Here is an 18,339-nt window from a genome sequence, read left to right on the forward strand (position 1 = left end):
AGACTTAGATTTAGGGGTAATAACTTTAGTATAGTGGTGGTGACGTTGGGGGCGGCAGATTAGGGGTTAATAAATGTAGGTAGGTGGCGGCAATGTTAGGGGTGGCAGATTAGGGGTTAATAATATTTAACTAATGTTTGTGATGCAGGAGTGCGGTGGTTTAGGGGTTAATATGTTTATTATAGTGGTGGCGATGTCCGGAGCGTCAGATTAGGGGTTAATAAGTATAATGTAGGTGGCGGCAATGTCGGGGGCGTCAGATTAGGGGTTAATAAGTGTAAGATTAGGGGTGTTTAGACTCGGGGTTCATGTTAGGGTGTTAGGTGTAAACATAAATTTTGTTTCCCCATAGGAATCAATGGGGCTGCGTTACGGAGCTTTACGCTGCTTTATTGCACGTGTTAGGCTTTTTTTCAGCCGGCTTTCCCCTTTGATGTCTATGGGGAAATCGTGCACGTACAACCAGCTCACCGCTGACTTAAGCAGCACTGGTATTGGAGTGCGGTATGGAGCACAATTTTTCTCTACGCTCACTTCTTGCCTTTTAACGCCGGTTTTATGAAAATCTGTAATACCAGCGCTGTAGGTAAGTGAGCGGTGACAATAACATGTAAGTTAGTACCGCACCCCTCATAACGCAAAACTCGTAATCTGGACGATAGTAAATAGTGAGACTGAAAGTTAAATAATCCGTTAACAAAATAAATAGCTCATCGCTAACTAGCACGCTCCTTAAAAATAATAATAATACCGAGCTGAATAGAATTGTCTAACCCAGAGCTCAATAGAATTTTATGACAGACTATGACACTAAAGTGTACAAATATAAAGAAAGCACAGTAATATAAACAATAAAAAACAACACTTTCTTCAAAACGACAAAAAAGTAAATAAATTTAAACTCTCTTAATTTTATAAAAGAGTCTCACGTGTCCAGAGTTCCTGTTGGATTTTAATGTCGGTGAAGTTGTGTTTCAGATGATCGCACTATTCTGGAGTCTGGCTGCTCTAACTGGCCTGACAGCCAAATCAGGTGGAACAATAATTCTAAAATGACAAGAGAAGAGAGCGCACAAAAAGACTCTAAGTGCAGTATATTTATTACAAATTTTTACATAAAAAGCTGTAGCCCCAATCCCTTTTGCAGAGCTACTCACAAAATTCAACCTCAAACGTGTGAGATATGTAATAGCACTCAAAGTTAGTGAAAAATATCCGAATCAGCGTCCTCCATGGACTGTAAGAAAATGTCAGCGGAAAACGTTCACTTTTGACAATCCTTAAGGCGCTGTTGGATCTGTCTCATCCGGTGGGTATCCTCCAAAAGCAGGCTCTCGTTAGGAAGTGCTCGAAAGTAAAACACAAGTCTAGGTTAGCGTAATAGCGTCAGTGACCTGAAGGGGGCGTGCCTGACGCGTTTCACGGAAGTGACTCCACTTCATCAGTTTAATGTTAGTTTAATGTTAGGTTTATTTTTATTTCACAGGTAAGTTTTTATTTATTTAAATATAGTTATATTGTAAATTTAATTTAAAGGGACACTAAACCCCATTTTTTTCTTTCATGATATTGAAAGAGAATACAATTTTAAACAGCATTGCAATTTACTTATATTATCTAATTTGCTTCATTCTTTGGATATATTTATTGAAGAAATATTAACACACATGGGTGAGCCAATCACACAAGGTTTAGGGGTTAATAGGTTTATTTAGTAGCGGCGATGTGGGGGGCCAGAGGTTTAGGGGTTAATAGGTTTATTTAGTAGCGGCGATATGGGAGGCCGGAGGTTTAGGGGTTTATTTAGTGGCGGCGGTGTTTACACTTGGGGTTTATGTTAGGGTTTAAACGTAACTTTTTTCTCTTGTTAAGTGTATCCAGTCCACGGATCATCCATTACTTATGGGACATCAACCCCTCCCCAACAGGAAGTGCAAGAGGATTCACCCAGCAGAGCTGCCACATAGCTCCTCCCCTAACTGCCATTACCAGTCATTCTCTTGCACCCAACGAATAGATAGGATGTGTGAGAGGACTGTGGTGATTATACTTAGTTTCATACCTTCAATCAAAAGTTTGTTATTTTATAATAGCACCGGAGTGTGTTATTCCTTCTCTGGTAGAATTTGAAGAAGAATCTACCTGAGTTTTTCTATGATTTTAGCCGGAGTAGTTAAGATCATATTGCTGTTTCTCGGCCATCTGAGGAGAGGTAAACTTCAGATCAGGGGACAGCGGGCAGATTAATCTGCAAAGAGGTATGTAGCAGCTTATTATTTTCTGACAATGGAATTGATGAGAAAATTCTGCCATACCGATATAATGTAATCTCAGCCTTAAATGCAGTAGTAGCAACTGGTATCAGGCTGTCATGTATGTATATTTTACACTTCAGTATTCTGGGGAATGGCACTTCACTGGAATTATACTGTATGCATAAGACTTTAGCCTAATTTGCAGGGACTAGCAACAGGCTTTTTAATAACACTCAATTTATTAATGTTAAACGTTTTTTGCTGGCATGTAAAATCGTTTAATTTTCTGAGGTACTGGGTGAAAAAATGTTTTGGGCACTATTTTTTTCCACTTGGCAGTCGTTTTATTTAATTTATGACAGTTTACTGATCTCTCTCACTGTTATGTGTGAGGGGGAGGGACCTTTTTTGGTGCTTTTGCTACGCATCAAAAAATTCAGTCAGAAGTTTATTGTCTTCCCTGCATGATCCGGTTCATCTCTACAGAACTCAGGGGTCTTCAAAACTTGTTTTGAGGGAGGTAATCACTCACAGCAGAGCTGTGAGATTGTAGTTGACTGTGATAAAAAAAACAAAACGTTTATTTCTGTATTTTTTTTTTTTTTCTGCTATCAGGGTTAGTTATCCTTTGCTAATGGGAGCAATCCTTTGCTAAAATTGTGTTTTTTACAAAGATTTGATGCTATAACTTTTCAGTTTATTAATTTTCAACTGTCATAACTTTTTCTGTGCTTCTTATAGGCACAGTACGTTTTCATATTATAGTAAATTACTTGAAAAGTATTTCCAATTTGCTAGTTTATTTGCTAGTGTGTTAAACATGTCTGATTCAGAGGAAGATATCTGTGCTATATGTGCTAAAGCCAAAGTGGAGCCCAATAGAAATTTATGTACTAACTGTATTGATGCTACTTTAAATAAAAGTCAATCTGTACAAATTGAACATATTTCACCAAACAACGAGGGGAGAGTTATGCCGACTAACTCGCCTCACGTGTCAGTACCTGCATCTCCCGCTCGGGAGGTGCGTGATATTGTAGCGCCGAGTACATCTGGGCGGCCATTACAAATCACATTACAGGATATGGCTACTGTTATGACTGAAGTTTTGGCTAAATTACCAGAACTAAGAGGTAAGCGTGATCACTCTGGGGTGAGAACAGAGTGCGCTGATAATATTAGGGCCATGTCAGACACTGCGTCACAATTTGCAGAACATGAGGACGGAGAGCGTCATTCTGCGGGTGACGGTTCTGATCCAAACAAACTGGATTCAGATATTTCAAATTTTAAATTTAAGCTGGAAAACCTCCGTGCATTACTAGGGGAGGTGTTAGCGGCTCTGAATGATTGTAACACAGTTGCAATACCAGAGAAAATGTGTAGGTTGGATAAATATTTTGCGGTACCGGCGAGTACTGACGTTTTTCCTATACCTAAGAGACTTACTGAACTTGTTACTAAGGAGTGGGATAGACCCGGTGTGCCGTTCTCACCCCCTCCGATATTTAGAAAGATGTTTCCAATAGACGCCACCACACGGGACTTATGGCAAACGGTCCCTAAGGTGGAGGGAGCAGTTTCTACTTTAGCTAAGCGTACCACTATCCCGGTGGAGGATAGCTGTGCCTTTTCAGATCCAATGGATAAAAAGTTAGAGGGTTACCTTAAGAAAATGTTTGTTCAACAAGGTTTTATATTGCAACCTCTTGCATGCATTGCGCCTGTCACGGCTGCAGCAGCATTTTGGTTTGAGTCTCTGGAAGAGACACTTGAATCAGCTCCATTAGATGAGATTACACACAAGCTTAAAGCCCTTAAGTTAGCTAACTCATTTATTTCAGATGCCGTAGTACATTTAACTAAACTTACGGCTAAGAATTCCGGATTCGCCATTCAGGCACGCAGAGCACTGTGGCTAAAATCCTGGTCAGCTGACGTTACTTCTAAATCTAAATTGCTTAATATACCTTTCAAAGGGCAGACCTTATTCGGGCCCGGGTTGAAAGAAATTATCGCTGACATTACAGGAGGTAAAGGCCATGCCCTGCCTCAAGACAGAGCCAAACCTAAGGCTAGACAGTCTAATTTTCGTTCCTTTCGTAATTTCAAAGCAGGAGCAGCATCAACTTCCTCTGCACCAAAACAGGAAGGAGCTGTTGCTCGCTACAGACAAGGCTGGAGACCTAACCAGTCCTGGAACAAGGGCAAGCAGGCCAGGAAACCTGCTGCTGCCCCTAAGACAGCATGAATCGAGGGCCCCCGATCCGGTAACGGATCTAGTGGGGGGCAGACTTTCTCTCTTTGCCCAGGCTTGGGCAAGAGATGTCCAGGATCCCTGGGCGTTAGAGATCATATCTCAGGGATACCTTCTAGACTTCAAATTCTCTCCCCCAAGAGGGAGATTTCATCTGTCAAGGTTGTCAACAAACCAAATAAAGAAAGAGGCGTTTCTATGCTGCGTACAAGATCTTTTATTAATGGGAGTGATCCATCCGGTTCCGCGGTCGGAACAAGGACAAGGGTTTTACTCAAATCTGTTTGTGGTTCCCAAAAAAGAGGGAACTTTCAGGCCAATCTTGGATTTAAAGATCCTAAACAAATTCCTAAGAGTTCCATCGTTCAAAATGGAAACTATTCGGACAATTTTACCCATGATCCAAAAGGGTCAGTACATGACCACAGTGGATTTAAAGGATGCTTACCTTCACATACCGATTCATAAAGATCATTACCGGTATCTAAGGTTTGCCTTTCTAGACAGGCATTACCAGTTTGTAGCTCTTCCATTCGGATTGGCTACGGCTCCGAGAATCTTCACAAAGGTTCTGTGTGCTCTTCTGGCGGTACTAAGACCGCGAGGAATTGCGGTAGCTCCGTACCTAGACGACATTCTGATACAAGCTTCAAGCTTTCAAACTGCCAAGTCTCATACAGAGTTAGTACTGGCATTTCTAAGGTCGCATGGATGGAAGGTGAACGAAAAGAAGAGTTCTCTCTTTCCACTCACAAGAGTTCCCTTCTTGGGGACTCTTATAGATTCTGTAGAAATGAAGATTTACCTGACAGAAGACAGGTTAACAAAGCTTCAAAATGCATGCCGTGTCCTTCATTCCATTCAACACCCGTCAGTAGCTCAATGCATGGAGGTGATCGGCTTAATGGTAGCAGCAATGGACATAGTACCCTTTGCACGTCTACATCTCAGACCGCTGCAATTGTGCATGCTAAGTCAGTGGAATGGGGATTACTCAGACTTGTCCCCTACTCTGAATCTGGATCAAGAGACCAGAAATTCTCTTCTATGGTGGCTTTCTCGGCCACATCTGTCCAGGGGGATGCCATTCAGCAGGCCGGACTGGACAATTGTAACAACAGACGCCAGCCTACTAGGTTGGGGCGCTGTCTGGAATTCTCTGAAGGCTCAGGGACAATGGAATCAGGAGGAGAGTCTCCTACCAATAAACATTCTGGAATTGAGAGCAGTTCTCAATGCCCTTCTGGCTTGGCCCCAGTTAACAACTCGGGGGTTCATCAGGTTTCAGTCAGACAACATCACGACTGTAGCTTACATCAACCATCAGGGAGGGACAAGAAGCTCCCTAGCAATGATGGAAGTATCAAAGATAATTCGCTGGGCAGAGTCTCACTCTTGCCACTTGTCAGCAATCCACATCCCGGGAGTGGAGAACTGGGAGGCGGATTTCTTAAGTCGTCAGACTTTTCATCCGGGGGAGTGGGAACTTCATCCGGAGGTCTTTGCCCAAATACTTCGACGTTGGGGCAAACCAGAGATAGATCTCATGGCGTCTCGACAGAACGCCAAGCTTCCTCGTTACGGGTCCAGATCCAGGGATCCGGGAGCGGTTCTGATACATGCTTTGACAGCACCTTGGACCTTCGGGATGGCTTATGTGTTTCCACCCTTCCCGATGCTTCCTCGATTGATTGCCAGAATCAAACAGGAGAGAGCATCAGTGATTCTAATAACGCCTGCATGGCCACGCAGGACTTGGTATGCAGATCTAGTGGACATGTCATCCTGTCCACCTTGGTCGCTACCTCTGAAACAGGACCTTCTGATCCAGGGTCCCTTCAAACATCAAAATCTAATTTCTCTGAAGCTGACTGCTTGGAAATTGAACGCTTGATTTTATCAAAACGTGGTTTTTCTGAGTCAGTTATTGATACCTTAATACAGGCTAGGAAGCCTGTTACCAGAAAGATTTACCATAAGATATGGCGCAAATACTTATATTGGTGCGAATCCAAGAGTTACTCATGGAGTAAGGTTAGGATTCCGAGGATATTGTCTTTTCTACAAGAAGGTTTAGAAAAGGGTTTATCCGCTAGTTCCTTAAAGGGACAGATTTCAGCTCTGTCCATTCTTTTACACAAACGTCTGTCAGAAGTTCCGGACGTTCAAGCTTTTTGTCAGGCTTTAGCTAGGATCAAGCCTGTGTTTAAAACTGTTGCTCCACCATGGAGTTTGAACTTAGTTCTTAATGTTTTACAGGGGGTTCCGTTTGAACCCCTTCATTCCATTGATATCAAGTTGTTATCTTGGAAAGTTCTGTTTTTAATGGCGATTTCCTCGGCTCGAAGAGTCTCTGAGTTATCTGCCTTACATTGTGATTCTCCTTATCTGATTTTTCATTCAGACAAGGTAGTTCTGCGTACTAAACCTGGGTTTCTACCTAAGGTGGTCACTAACAGGAATATCAATCAAGAGATTGTGGTTACATCTTTGTGTCCTAATCCTTCTTCGAAAAAGGAACGTCTGCTACACAATCTAGATGTAGTCCGTGCCCTGAAATTTTATCTACAGGCAACTAAGGATTTTCGACAAACGTCTTCCCTGTTTGTCGTTTATTCTGGTCAGAAGAGAGGTCAAAAAGCTTCGGCTACCTCTCTCTCCTTTTGGCTTCGTAGCATAATACGGTTAGCCTATGAGACTGCTGGACAGCAGCCTCCTGAAAGAATTACAGCACATTCTACTAGAGCTGTGGCTTCCACTTGGGCCTTTAAGAATGAGGCTTCTGTTGAACAGATTTGCAAGGCTGCAACTTGGTCTTCTCTTCATACTTTTTCCAAATTTTACAAATTTGACACTTTTGCTTCTTCGGAGGCTGTTTTTGGGAGAAAGGTTCTTCAGGCAGTGGTTCCTTCCGTATAAAGAGCCTGCCTGTCCCTCCCGTCATCCGTGTACTTTAGCTTTGGTATTGGTATCCCATAAGTAATGGATGATCCGTGGACTGGATACACTTAACAAGAGAAAACATAATTTATGCTTACCTGATAAATTTATTTCTCTTGTAGTGTATCCAGTCCACGGCCCGCCCTGTCACTTTAAGGCAGGTAATTTTTCCATTAAACTACAGTCACCACTGTACCCTATGGTTTTCCTTTCTCTGCATGTTTTCGGTCGAATGACTGGTAATGGCAGTTAGGGGAGGAGCTATGTGGCAGCTCTGCTGGGTGAATCCTCTTGCACTTCCTGTTGGGGAGGGGTTGATGTCCCATAAGTAATGGATGATCCGTGGACTGGATACACTACAAGAGAAATAAATTTATCAGGTAAGCATAAATTATGTTTTTCCCCCATAGACATCAATGGGGTTGCGTTACAGAGATTTTTCATTCTGCACTTCAGGTTTTTTTCTAACACTGTCTCCCCATTTATTCTATGGGGGAAAGCGTGCATGAGCATGTCAAATCAGCCCTTGGATTTTGTGTGGTATGAAGCTTAACGCACCATAACGCACAGCACAAGGAGGCTTTTCAGTAACTCGTAATGGCAGCGATATGGAGAGTGAAATAACGCAACTTTTTTGGCATTAGTTTTGCACCCTGTTTAGCGCAAAACTCGTAATCTAGGCGATTATTTTTTATCAGACAGTGTTTATTGAGTGTAACTGTACTTTTACATGTATTCATTTTGTTTGATTCAACTTTTTCCCCCCGTACCCTTTACACAACCTCTCAAGTCGCGCTAACCCAGTGCATTAAATTAAATTGTGCTCAAGCAAACACGATTACTTTCAGCTCGTAATACGTGTGCTATTTAATCTAGCTCTTAATTGGATATTTTATAGAAAAAAATATTTCTAAGTTCTCTAAAGGAGTCTCAAGAGTACATAACTAATACGGTTATATTACTATACTTTTACCTCTGTGATTACCTTGTATCTAAGCCTCTATAAACAGCCTCCTTATTTTCAGTTCTTTTGACTATTTTGCATTTTAGCCAATCAGTGCTGACTCATAAATAACTCCACGAGAGTGAGCACAATGACTAGCTGTAAAAAAAAAAAAACAACTATCAAAATGCACTGGGATAAGAGGTTACCTTCAAGGGCTTAGGAATTAGCATATGAGCCTACCTAGGTTTAGCTTTCAATAGAACATTAGTTAAATATTATTAAGGATACCAAAAGAACAAAGCAAATTTGATGATAAAAGTAAATTGGAAAGCTGTTTAAAATGATATGTCCTATCAGAATCATAAAATTGTAATTTTTTTTATTATTGTTTTGTAAATTGGTTATAAAAATTTATAGATTATTAGAAACAATAATGCCATTAGAAATGTGAGTATCTTGTGTGCCCTGGGTTAACAATGTGTGTTGAAACACCTTATAGAAAAAATAGAAATGCGGTTGTGTTTGGCATATCATTTTTTATTGAGCATATGTTGATATACTTGTAAATGAATATGCACATGTTTTGATCATATCTACTTTAATTTCCCACAGGCTTTCTGGGAAGAGGAAGTTGGGAAACTTGTGGGCAGGGCCAAAGTGTGTCATGGGCATGGCTGGAATATGCTATGGATAGATCAGGTTATATCTTGGGCAGTGCTAGGGAAATGCCTGAAAACCTGGACATTTGCCTCATATTGACAATTAAAAATAAATATCGAAATAAAGACCTTTTGCAGTTCAACTTATTAGTGTCTTATTTTAAATAATCATTAAAGTCAGTTGACAATCTGCTATATAGTTACTACTCCCATACCATTGGTCATTTCTTGCAATAGGAGATAATTCATACCTTCCAACATTTCACTGAGGCTTCCAGGACAGCGAAGTGAGGGGAATTGTGGGAAGTTAAAAATAAATGGAGCGTTGCACAGGTAAAGATTAAGTAAAGAGTTATTGTAGACTGGTAAAACAAAGCAAAAAATACAACAATAATTAAAACTTCCTGCAGGAGTAATACTCCAACCCGGTCTTGTTGGCAGTGGTTCATCGATGTATGGTAGGCAGAACTATGACAGGAGGAAGAGGGCTGCAGGTGTGCCATGGACGGGTGGGGCATAAGTAGCGGTGGTTGGGCAGAATCAGGACATATGGTGGCTGGAGCTTGGTAGTTCCTAGAGACCAGGACATTTGCCCTAATTGGGGGTGGTTTGGGGGTCACATATCCAAACCTGGGACAATAATGCAAGATCCGGGATGGTTGGGATGTATGATAGTCTAACCAAGGATGATATCACAGTTCTAAAATTTCAAAGTGCATACTGCAGAATTTACAAGCCTAACCCACATAGCTGTCCCACTCCCTAACTGGTCTCAGCAGGGACAATAGGATAACAAACTGAAAAGCAATGTAAGACAAATGGTTTGAGTTTGTCACCGTTTAGGAGATCTGTCCACTGCCTGTCCAGGACATAATAAAAGTCCAAGGACAACATAGCCATTCCCCAACCTTGTGCCTACTCCATGCCCAGATCCATTTACCAAAAGCCCAACTGGGCAGAGCTGGCTAGTCTATGGAAACAGAACCTGGCAGGGGAAGGCTATTATCTTACATTTTTTGTCATATATTTGGACACAGTATGAAAGGGAGGTATATATAGATGTAATTCTGACAGAATGTTTAGTGTTGGAATAGCCTCTGCCCTCACATGTAAACTGGAACTTATTATTTATGTTGCATGACATATTTTCCAGGGGGTGGGGTTTTAAAGAAAGATTAACTAACACCTGGTGCATCTATTAGATTATAACTCATTGGTAGTTGCATGGCAACAGAACATGAGGCAGCAATTAACCATCTGAAGCCATGTTTAGTATTTGCTTAGTATAAGGGGTATTTCTCAGCACAAATTAGAGTTCTTATTTATTTATTAATAATTCCATAATTGAGGCGTTGCATTTACATATATTTGCTATTTTTCATAAACTTTTTTTCCTGGTATTAAACATTGAATATAAAATATGAACTACATAGTTCAGCCTCACAATTTTTCTCTTAGAGCAATTTGTAAATTGCTGGAATTTACTGGAACATTTGCTTGTAGCTATATCTGGTCTGTTTGATCCTGTATTTAACAGTATAACGAATTGACGGAATCCTGTGCTGAATTTCCTCAGTAGAACAATTTTACATGTCACTATGTGCTTGGTTTAAATTATGTTCTTCGTGAACTCCCAATATTTTCAGCATCCCCCCCCCCATGATAATAACGGAAGCCAAGGTGCTGCTAACATGATCTCCGCAGCTAAACAGCTCTTTAGCAATGCTATTATACGCTTACGTGTATTTCCACTTCCCAAAAATAGGATTAAGATCTGCCTCTAGCACTAAAATATCCAGCGTTACCAATTGAGTGAAGAACACAAACAATAGCCTAGATTCCAAAATCTCTAAGACTTTGAAGCCAGTTACCTAAAATAACAATAGATCTTCCAATTCTATGTAAATGTTTAATTGTCTAATATATATATATATATATATATATATATATATATATATATATATATATATATATATATATATATAAAGTTTTGCCATATCTCCAAGTAACTAAAGGCTCCAGTCCAGAATTCTTAATGTTAGGGTCATGACTTGATGACTGAGGAGATGTGAGATCTGCCAACTCTGAAAAAGATTTAATAGTTTGCATTAAATGACATATCTGGTGGTCACAGGCAGTGTTCCCTCTAAGACCAGTTTTGTGAGCGGCCCACTAGTGAAATAGTTAATTAGTGCAATTCGCAAACACTACACAATGCAGACTTCAAGGTGTGTTTACTTTATTAACTGTTTCACTACCGAGCTGCTCACAAAAGATTATATTTATGTAACATATTTTTGTGCCTAAAATGATCCAGGGGCATTTGAAATGTAAATATTTTAATTAGTAAATAAACTGTTAACTATGCTAAATGTTTGTTTTTGATCAAAGTATTATTCTTTGATGTGTTATGAAAATTAAAAATATATATATATTCTAAATGCTTTTACAAACTAGATAAAATAATTTCATAGTGAAAATTGAAATATATGGCATATAGTTAACCCTTTGAGTGCTAAGCACTTTCCCACCTGGGTGCTAAGCTGATATAATTTATTTTTTTATTTTGTGAAAAAAAATGTTTTAACTTTTTTTCTTTTTTTCCCCAGATCCCCAAGACTTACACCATTGGAAAGGTTAGGCAATTACCAACGGTGGGTCTTGGGGGTCTGTAGCTGCTTAGATGCTTGAGATACAGGCTTCTAAGCAGCATGCCCCCTTTCCCTATACTTTGTATTGACAAATTGTTAATAAAGTTGCACGGTGACGTCATCAGGTCATTGCACGTGACGTCACCGCACAAAACGTGATGCCCCGGCGATACCTGTCACTCTACAGGCATGTTCGCCAGCGTAGGAGCGGGTGGGAGCCCCCAGATCTCCCTCAAGGTGGGAGAGTGCTAGTGACTGCTCTGAGCCGTCATTAGCACCAGAGTGAGAAATTCTGTGACGGCTCAGAGCAGTCATTAGCACTCAAAGGGTTAATTAAATTGATGCTAAACTCTCCCTTTTATAAAAACAGATCTGGAGTGTTAGTGAAATTTTAGATCACTGGTTTTCAAACCTGGCCTCAGGCCTCTTTAACAGACAATATTTTGAGGTTATCTGAACTGGAGCACAGCTGATTAGTAAACACTGTTATTTTACCTGCTCTAAACCAAGGTAATCCTGAAAACCTGGCCTGTTGGGAGGCCCGAGAACAGGTTTGATATAGATATGAAATTCAAATGCCCTGTGCACCTCCACCCACTTCAAAAGTCAAATTTTCTGTGAGCTAAATGTTTGAACTGTTCTCCAATCAGCACTCTCCCCTTAAAGGGACACTAAACCCACAGTTTTTTTTCTTTCATGATTCAGATAGAGCATGCAATTTTAAGCAACTTTCTAATTTACTCCTATTATGAGTTTTTCTTCGTTCTCTTGCTATCTAAATGTAGCCACCAATCAGCAAGCACTACCCAGGGTGCTGAACCTAAAATAGGCCGGCTCCTAAGCCTTTACATTCCTGCTTTTTTAAATAAAGATAGCAAGAGAACGAAAGAAAATTAATAGGAGTAAAAAAGAAAGTTGCTTAAAATTACATTCTCTATCTGAATCATGAAAGAAAAAAATTGTGATGAGTATCCCTTTAAGGCAGTTTTGTTGTAGCTAGAGCGCTGATTGGAGTAAAAATTTGAAGTGGGTGGCGGAGCGCGGGGTATTTGAATTTCATATCTATATTAAAAAGTAAGTTATAGCGCATCTTCATTTACAACTGGTGAATAAAACTCCATCTAAAATATCACTAAGATTCCAAATCTGTTTTTATAAAGGGAAGAGTTTACCATCACTTTAAATATATTTATTCAGCATAGGATAAATGTTATCTATTTTGCATTTTAAAAACACAATACTTATGTATATAGAAGCTGTAAGATTATTTAACTATTATAATAACATTTAACTTTTTTAAAGGGACATGAAAGTATAAATTACCCTTTTATGGTTCAGATATAGGGGCCTATCTATCAAGCTCCGAATGGAGCTTGATGCCCCGTGTTTCTGGCGAGCCTGTAGGAAACAGCAGTTATGAAGCAGCGGTCACAAAGACCGCTGCTCCATAACCTGTCCGTCTGCTCTGAGCAGGCAGACAGACATCGCCGGAAATCAACCCGATCGAGTACGATCGGGTTGATTGACACCCCCCTGCTGGCGGCCCATTGGCCGCGAGTCTGCAGGGGGCGGCGTTTCACCAGCAGCTCTTGTGAGCTGCAGGTGCAATGCTGAATACGGCGAGCGTATTGCTCGCCGTATTCAGCGAGGTCTGTCGGACCTGATCCGCACTGTCGGATCAGGTCCGACAGACCTTGATAACTAGAGGCCACAGCATGCAGTTTTTAGATACTTTTCAATTTACTTCTCTAAGTGTTTTTTTTTTCATTCTCTTGGTGTCATTTGTTGAAAAGCATACAGCGATAGGCCAAGGAGTAGAGGTGCACTACTGGGAGCTAGGTGATGATTGGAGGGTAAACACAACTGCATTGGATCATAAGATGTGAGCAGCTAGCTCCCATTAGTGCCAATAGCCAATAGAGAGCTCACTTTCAAAGGTTAAACAATTCAAGCAATTGTGCAATAATAAAATGCTAGAACACACGTAGAAACATTTTAGAAAAGCACATTAAAGGGACATGAAACCCAACATTTTTCTTTAATTTTTCAGATAGAGAATACAGTTTAAAAAAGTTTCCACTTTACTTCTATTGTAACATGCATTGTTCTCATGATATTCTTTGTTGAAGAGCTATCTAGAGCACTACATAACAGGAAATAGTGCTGCCATCTAGTGCTCTTGCAAATGTATAACATTGTTGCAAAACAGCTGCCATATTGTACTGCAGACACGTGCACGCTCTTGACTTTATCTTCCTGCTTTTCAACAAAGGATAACAAGAAAACAAAGAACATTTGATAATAGAAGTAAATGGCTAAGTTGTTTAAAATTGTGTATCCTATCTGAATCATGAAATATTATTTTTTTTAGTTGTATGTCCCTTAAAGTAAATATTAAATAAAACAAATGGAACTTGTGCAGATTTCTGATCCCAGGTGATCCCACAGGAGATATTATGCACTAATTCATTTTTATATATAAGAATTAAATTAATTAATTACAATTAGCTAAAATTAAATACAATTAAATTAAATAAACTATAGTACTAAAAAAAACTAACACTAAATTACAGAAAATAAAAAAAATTACAAGAAGTTTAAACTAATTACACCTAATCTAAGCCCCCTAATAAAAAAAAGCCCCCCAAAATAAAAAAATGCCCTACCCTATACTAAATTACAAATTGCCCTTAAAATGGGCTTTTTGCGGGGCATTGCCCCAAAGTAATCAGCTCTTTTACCTGTAAAAAAAAGACAATACCCCCCCAACATTACAACCCACACACCCCTACTCTAAAACCCACCCAATCCCCCCTTAAAAAAAACTAACACTACCCCATTGAAGATCACCCCACCTTGAGCCGTCTTCACCCAGCCGGGCACAATATCATCCGATCCGGGCAGAAGTCTTCATCCGATGGGGCAGAAGAGGACATCCGGACCGGCAGAAGGCTTCATCCAAGCGGCATCTTCTATCTTCTTCCATCCGTCCAGGAGCGGCTCCATCTTGAAGACATCTGGCGCGGAGCATCCTTCCAGCACAGCGAACTAACGACGAATGACGGTTCCTTTAAATGACGTCACCCAAGATGGCGTCCCTCGAATTCCGATTGGCTGATTCTATCAGCCAATCGGAATTAAGGTAGGAAAAATCCGATTGGTTGATTTAATCACCCAATTGGATTGAAGGTCAAACCGATTGGCTGATTGGATCAGCCAATAGAATGCGAGGTCAATTCAATTGGCTGATCCAATCAGCCAATCGGATTGAACTTCAATAGAGTTAGCGTAGGGGTGTGTGGGTGGTGGGTTGTAATGTTGGGGGGGTATTGTCTTTTTTTTACAGGTAAAAGAGCTGATTATTTTGGGGCAATGCCCCGCAAATAGCCCTTTTAAGGGCTATTTGTAATTTAGTATAGGGTAGGGCATTTTATTATTTTGGGGGCTTTTTTTTATTAGGGGGCTTAGATTAGGTGTAATTAGTTTAAACTTCTTGTATTTTTTTTATTTTCTGTAATTTAGTGGGGTTTTTTTTTGTACTATAGTTTATTTAATTTAATTGTATTTAATTTTAGCTAATTGTAATTAATTAATTTAATTAATTGAATGATAGTGTAGTGTTAGGTGTATTTGTAACTTAGGTTAGGTTTTATTTTACAGGTATATTTGTAATTATTTTAACTAGGTAGTTATTAAATAGTTATTAACTATTTAATAGCTATTGTACCTAGTTAAAATAAATACAAATATACCTGTAAAATAAAAATAAATCCTAAAATAGCTACAATGTAATTATTAATAATATTGTAGCTATCTTAGGGTTTATTTTATAGGTAAGTATTTAGTTTTAAATAGGAATACTTTAGTTAATAATAGTAATATTATTTAGATTTATTTAAATAATAATTAAGTTAGGCGTTGGCGGGGCAGATTAGGGGTTAATAGATTTAATAGGCTATGTGGGCTACGGCGGTTTAGGGGTTAATACTAGGATAGGCTTATTGCGGTGTGGGCTATGGCGGTTTAGGGGTTAATAATTAGGCTTATTGCGTTGTGGGGGGTTGTCGGTCTAGGGGTTAATACATTTATTATTAGGAGTGAGAGGGGGGATTGCGGATATAAGGGTATACGTACCGGGCTTATTTTTGGGAGGCGTGTTAGACAGTTACGGGAGATTTAATATTTTAGTTACTTTTCTTAGGCGCAGGCAGTTTCTAAAGTGCTGTAAGTCACTGGCGACTCCAGAAATTTGTACTTACGCTCATTTCTGGACATCGCTAGTTTATTCGACTTACGACACTTTAGGAACTGTCGGCGGGGTATATGTAATACCCAGATGTGTGAGGTGAAACTACAGGCGGCGCGGGTTCCCTCGCTTGTGCCGAAACCTACGCCGTATATCGGATCGCACCCCAGGTGTATATGACAAAACGGTGCGATATAAAAGAAACAATCCTTTCATAGCGTAATACTGTAAAGATATATTATTTGACCGGTAGGTGGACACTCACTTGTGGTCTAGCACTGTAATGTAGTGCAGACTAGGCAAACCGGAACCTCTGAGTTGTCCGGTAAACTCTCCTCCTTTATTAAACAAATAAATACAGCTGTATTTATGTGTTTAATAAACACTTGTTTTTAAGTTTTAAAATTACTTGCTATTTTTGGCTTATGCATTTTTTCCACTCACAAATAATCACTATTCTGTAAATGGTAATTGCATTTGTTTACCCTGCGAGTGAGCTGAAAGACATACAACACACCTGGTTCTATTTGCCTGTGAAGGAGAGTTTACCGGACAACTCAGAGTTTCCGGTTTCCCAAGTCTGCACTACATTATAGTGCTAGACCACAGGTGAGTGTAAACTATCCACCTACCAGTCAAATAATATATTTTTACAGTATTACGATATGTGGGGATTGTTTCTTTTATAGAGCACCGTTTTGTCATATACACCTGAGGAGAGTTTGCCGGTGTTCTAAAGTAACATGTATACCATAGTAATGTGTATACTACGTCACTTCCGGTGACATGTAATCAGCTGTTGGAGGGGTGTGGCGCTCAATGCGCATGCGCAAGAGGCCCAACCTCCTCCAAACATCTGTTTAAGAAACTTTATTAGATAACAACGGGTCACAGGATTCTATGGACCGCAATCTGCAATGCGCACGTGCACACGGCCCTACTCCTCAGTGATCCATTGTGCGCCACCGACTTGCCGAAAAAGGTGTCAGTTGACACCAAAACATTTTGAAACTTATGTTTGGAATAAAGGCTATATTTTTCTATGAAATCCAGTGACTGCTCCAATATTTTATTCCGGTGGGGTGGGGTAGGGAAGGTGAGGGTGTCACATTTGTCACTGTCTACATTATATTGAATAAACCGACCGCAGTGCGCGCCTGCGCAGTGAAGGCTATTAGCCTCTATAAATTATGATTACAGGCCATATATTTCCTCGACCAGTTGTTTCATTTCCATCAGCTGTTTGGAGGAGGTTAGGCCTCTTGCGCATGCGCATTGAGTGCAACACCCCTCCAGCAGCTGAGTCACGTGACCTAAAGTGACATGGTATACATATTCCTATGCGGTATACCATTTTCTTAAGAACACCGGACAACTCAGAGGATCCGGCCTGCCCAGTTTGCACTATGTTACAGTGCTTGATTACATGTGAGTGTATTTGATCTAAGTTTATATATTCAGCAATTCCTTTGCAGAATTACGCTATTTTGGCGCCTTCTCCTTTTCTTATAGATATACTTTGAAGTGGACGGCCTTTTTCCTGAGGAGAGCAGCCTATCCATGTTTCTGTGTCTCACAACACATATGTTTATTGGACTTTAACTTTATATACTTATTTTGTCAATATTTGGTAATTTATGTAACTTATAGTACTTTATATTACTTACATTCTTTAGATTTATTGCAATATTGTATTTTATTAGTACTGAATTTGAGTATTGATCCATACTAAGTATCTGAGTCTCTACTTGTGCAGAATTGCACAATTTTAAAGTGATAGTGCCCCTATTTACACTGTTTTGTGTTAACCTTTTTTTACAAATTCATTTTTGATGTCATAGTGGGATTTTACTGATCTGTAGCGTGTGCCGCAATATATTCTAGAGAACAGACCTCAGTGTCACACAGTCTTACAAATGTGACTTGACGGCTCTGGGATGAGGTATTGACTAGTAGACAGATCCCTCAGAAATGCATTTGTTTAATGGGGAAAGTGCCAAAACACGTCAGCACTTTTCCCCTTTCCAGTATGGCTTCCATATGTTCCATACATTTTTAGAAGAAATACTGTATATAATGGAAGCCTGTACATAAACAAGACAAATTAGGTAGTACCCAGGGCTAGATTACAAGTGGAGCGCTAATTTAAACACATATAAACACATAAATATATATATTCATATACATATATATTTAGATTTTCTGCCCATTGCTGCGTGACTTACACACTTCGCTGCGCTAGGTTCTCATGCCATGTTTGGCGGCATGAAAACAAGGCTCCCATTGGAGCCTAATTAAGCATGCTCTAGTGAGTGCTAAACTTCCGTGCAATACAAACTCGAGGTCGCATTTGCATTGCACCTTAACTTGTAATACCAGCACACA

General features: G+C 39.8%; 1 protein-coding gene across 3 annotated transcripts in view; it reads left to right on the top strand.

The window, feature by feature from the left end:
* Positions 1 to 18,339, top strand: part of LOC128644324 (potassium voltage-gated channel subfamily C member 4-like) — a 79,550-nt gene that overhangs the window by 38,024 nt on the left and 23,187 nt on the right. Inside the window, exon 3 of one of the 3 annotated variants that reach the window (XM_053696982.1) lies at positions 4,725 to 4,753. The exons of the other annotated variants lie outside the window; for them this stretch is intronic. Coding sequence (XP_053552957.1) covers positions 4,725 to 4,753 — 29 coding nt within the window. The remainder of the gene's footprint in view (positions 1 to 4,724; positions 4,754 to 18,339) is intronic. 3 annotated transcript variants of the gene reach the window in all.

Source organism: Bombina bombina, unplaced genomic scaffold, assembly GCF_027579735.1.
Source record: "Bombina bombina isolate aBomBom1 unplaced genomic scaffold, aBomBom1.pri scaffold_758, whole genome shotgun sequence".
NCBI classification, from domain to species: Eukaryota; Metazoa; Chordata; class Amphibia; order Anura; family Bombinatoridae; genus Bombina; species Bombina bombina.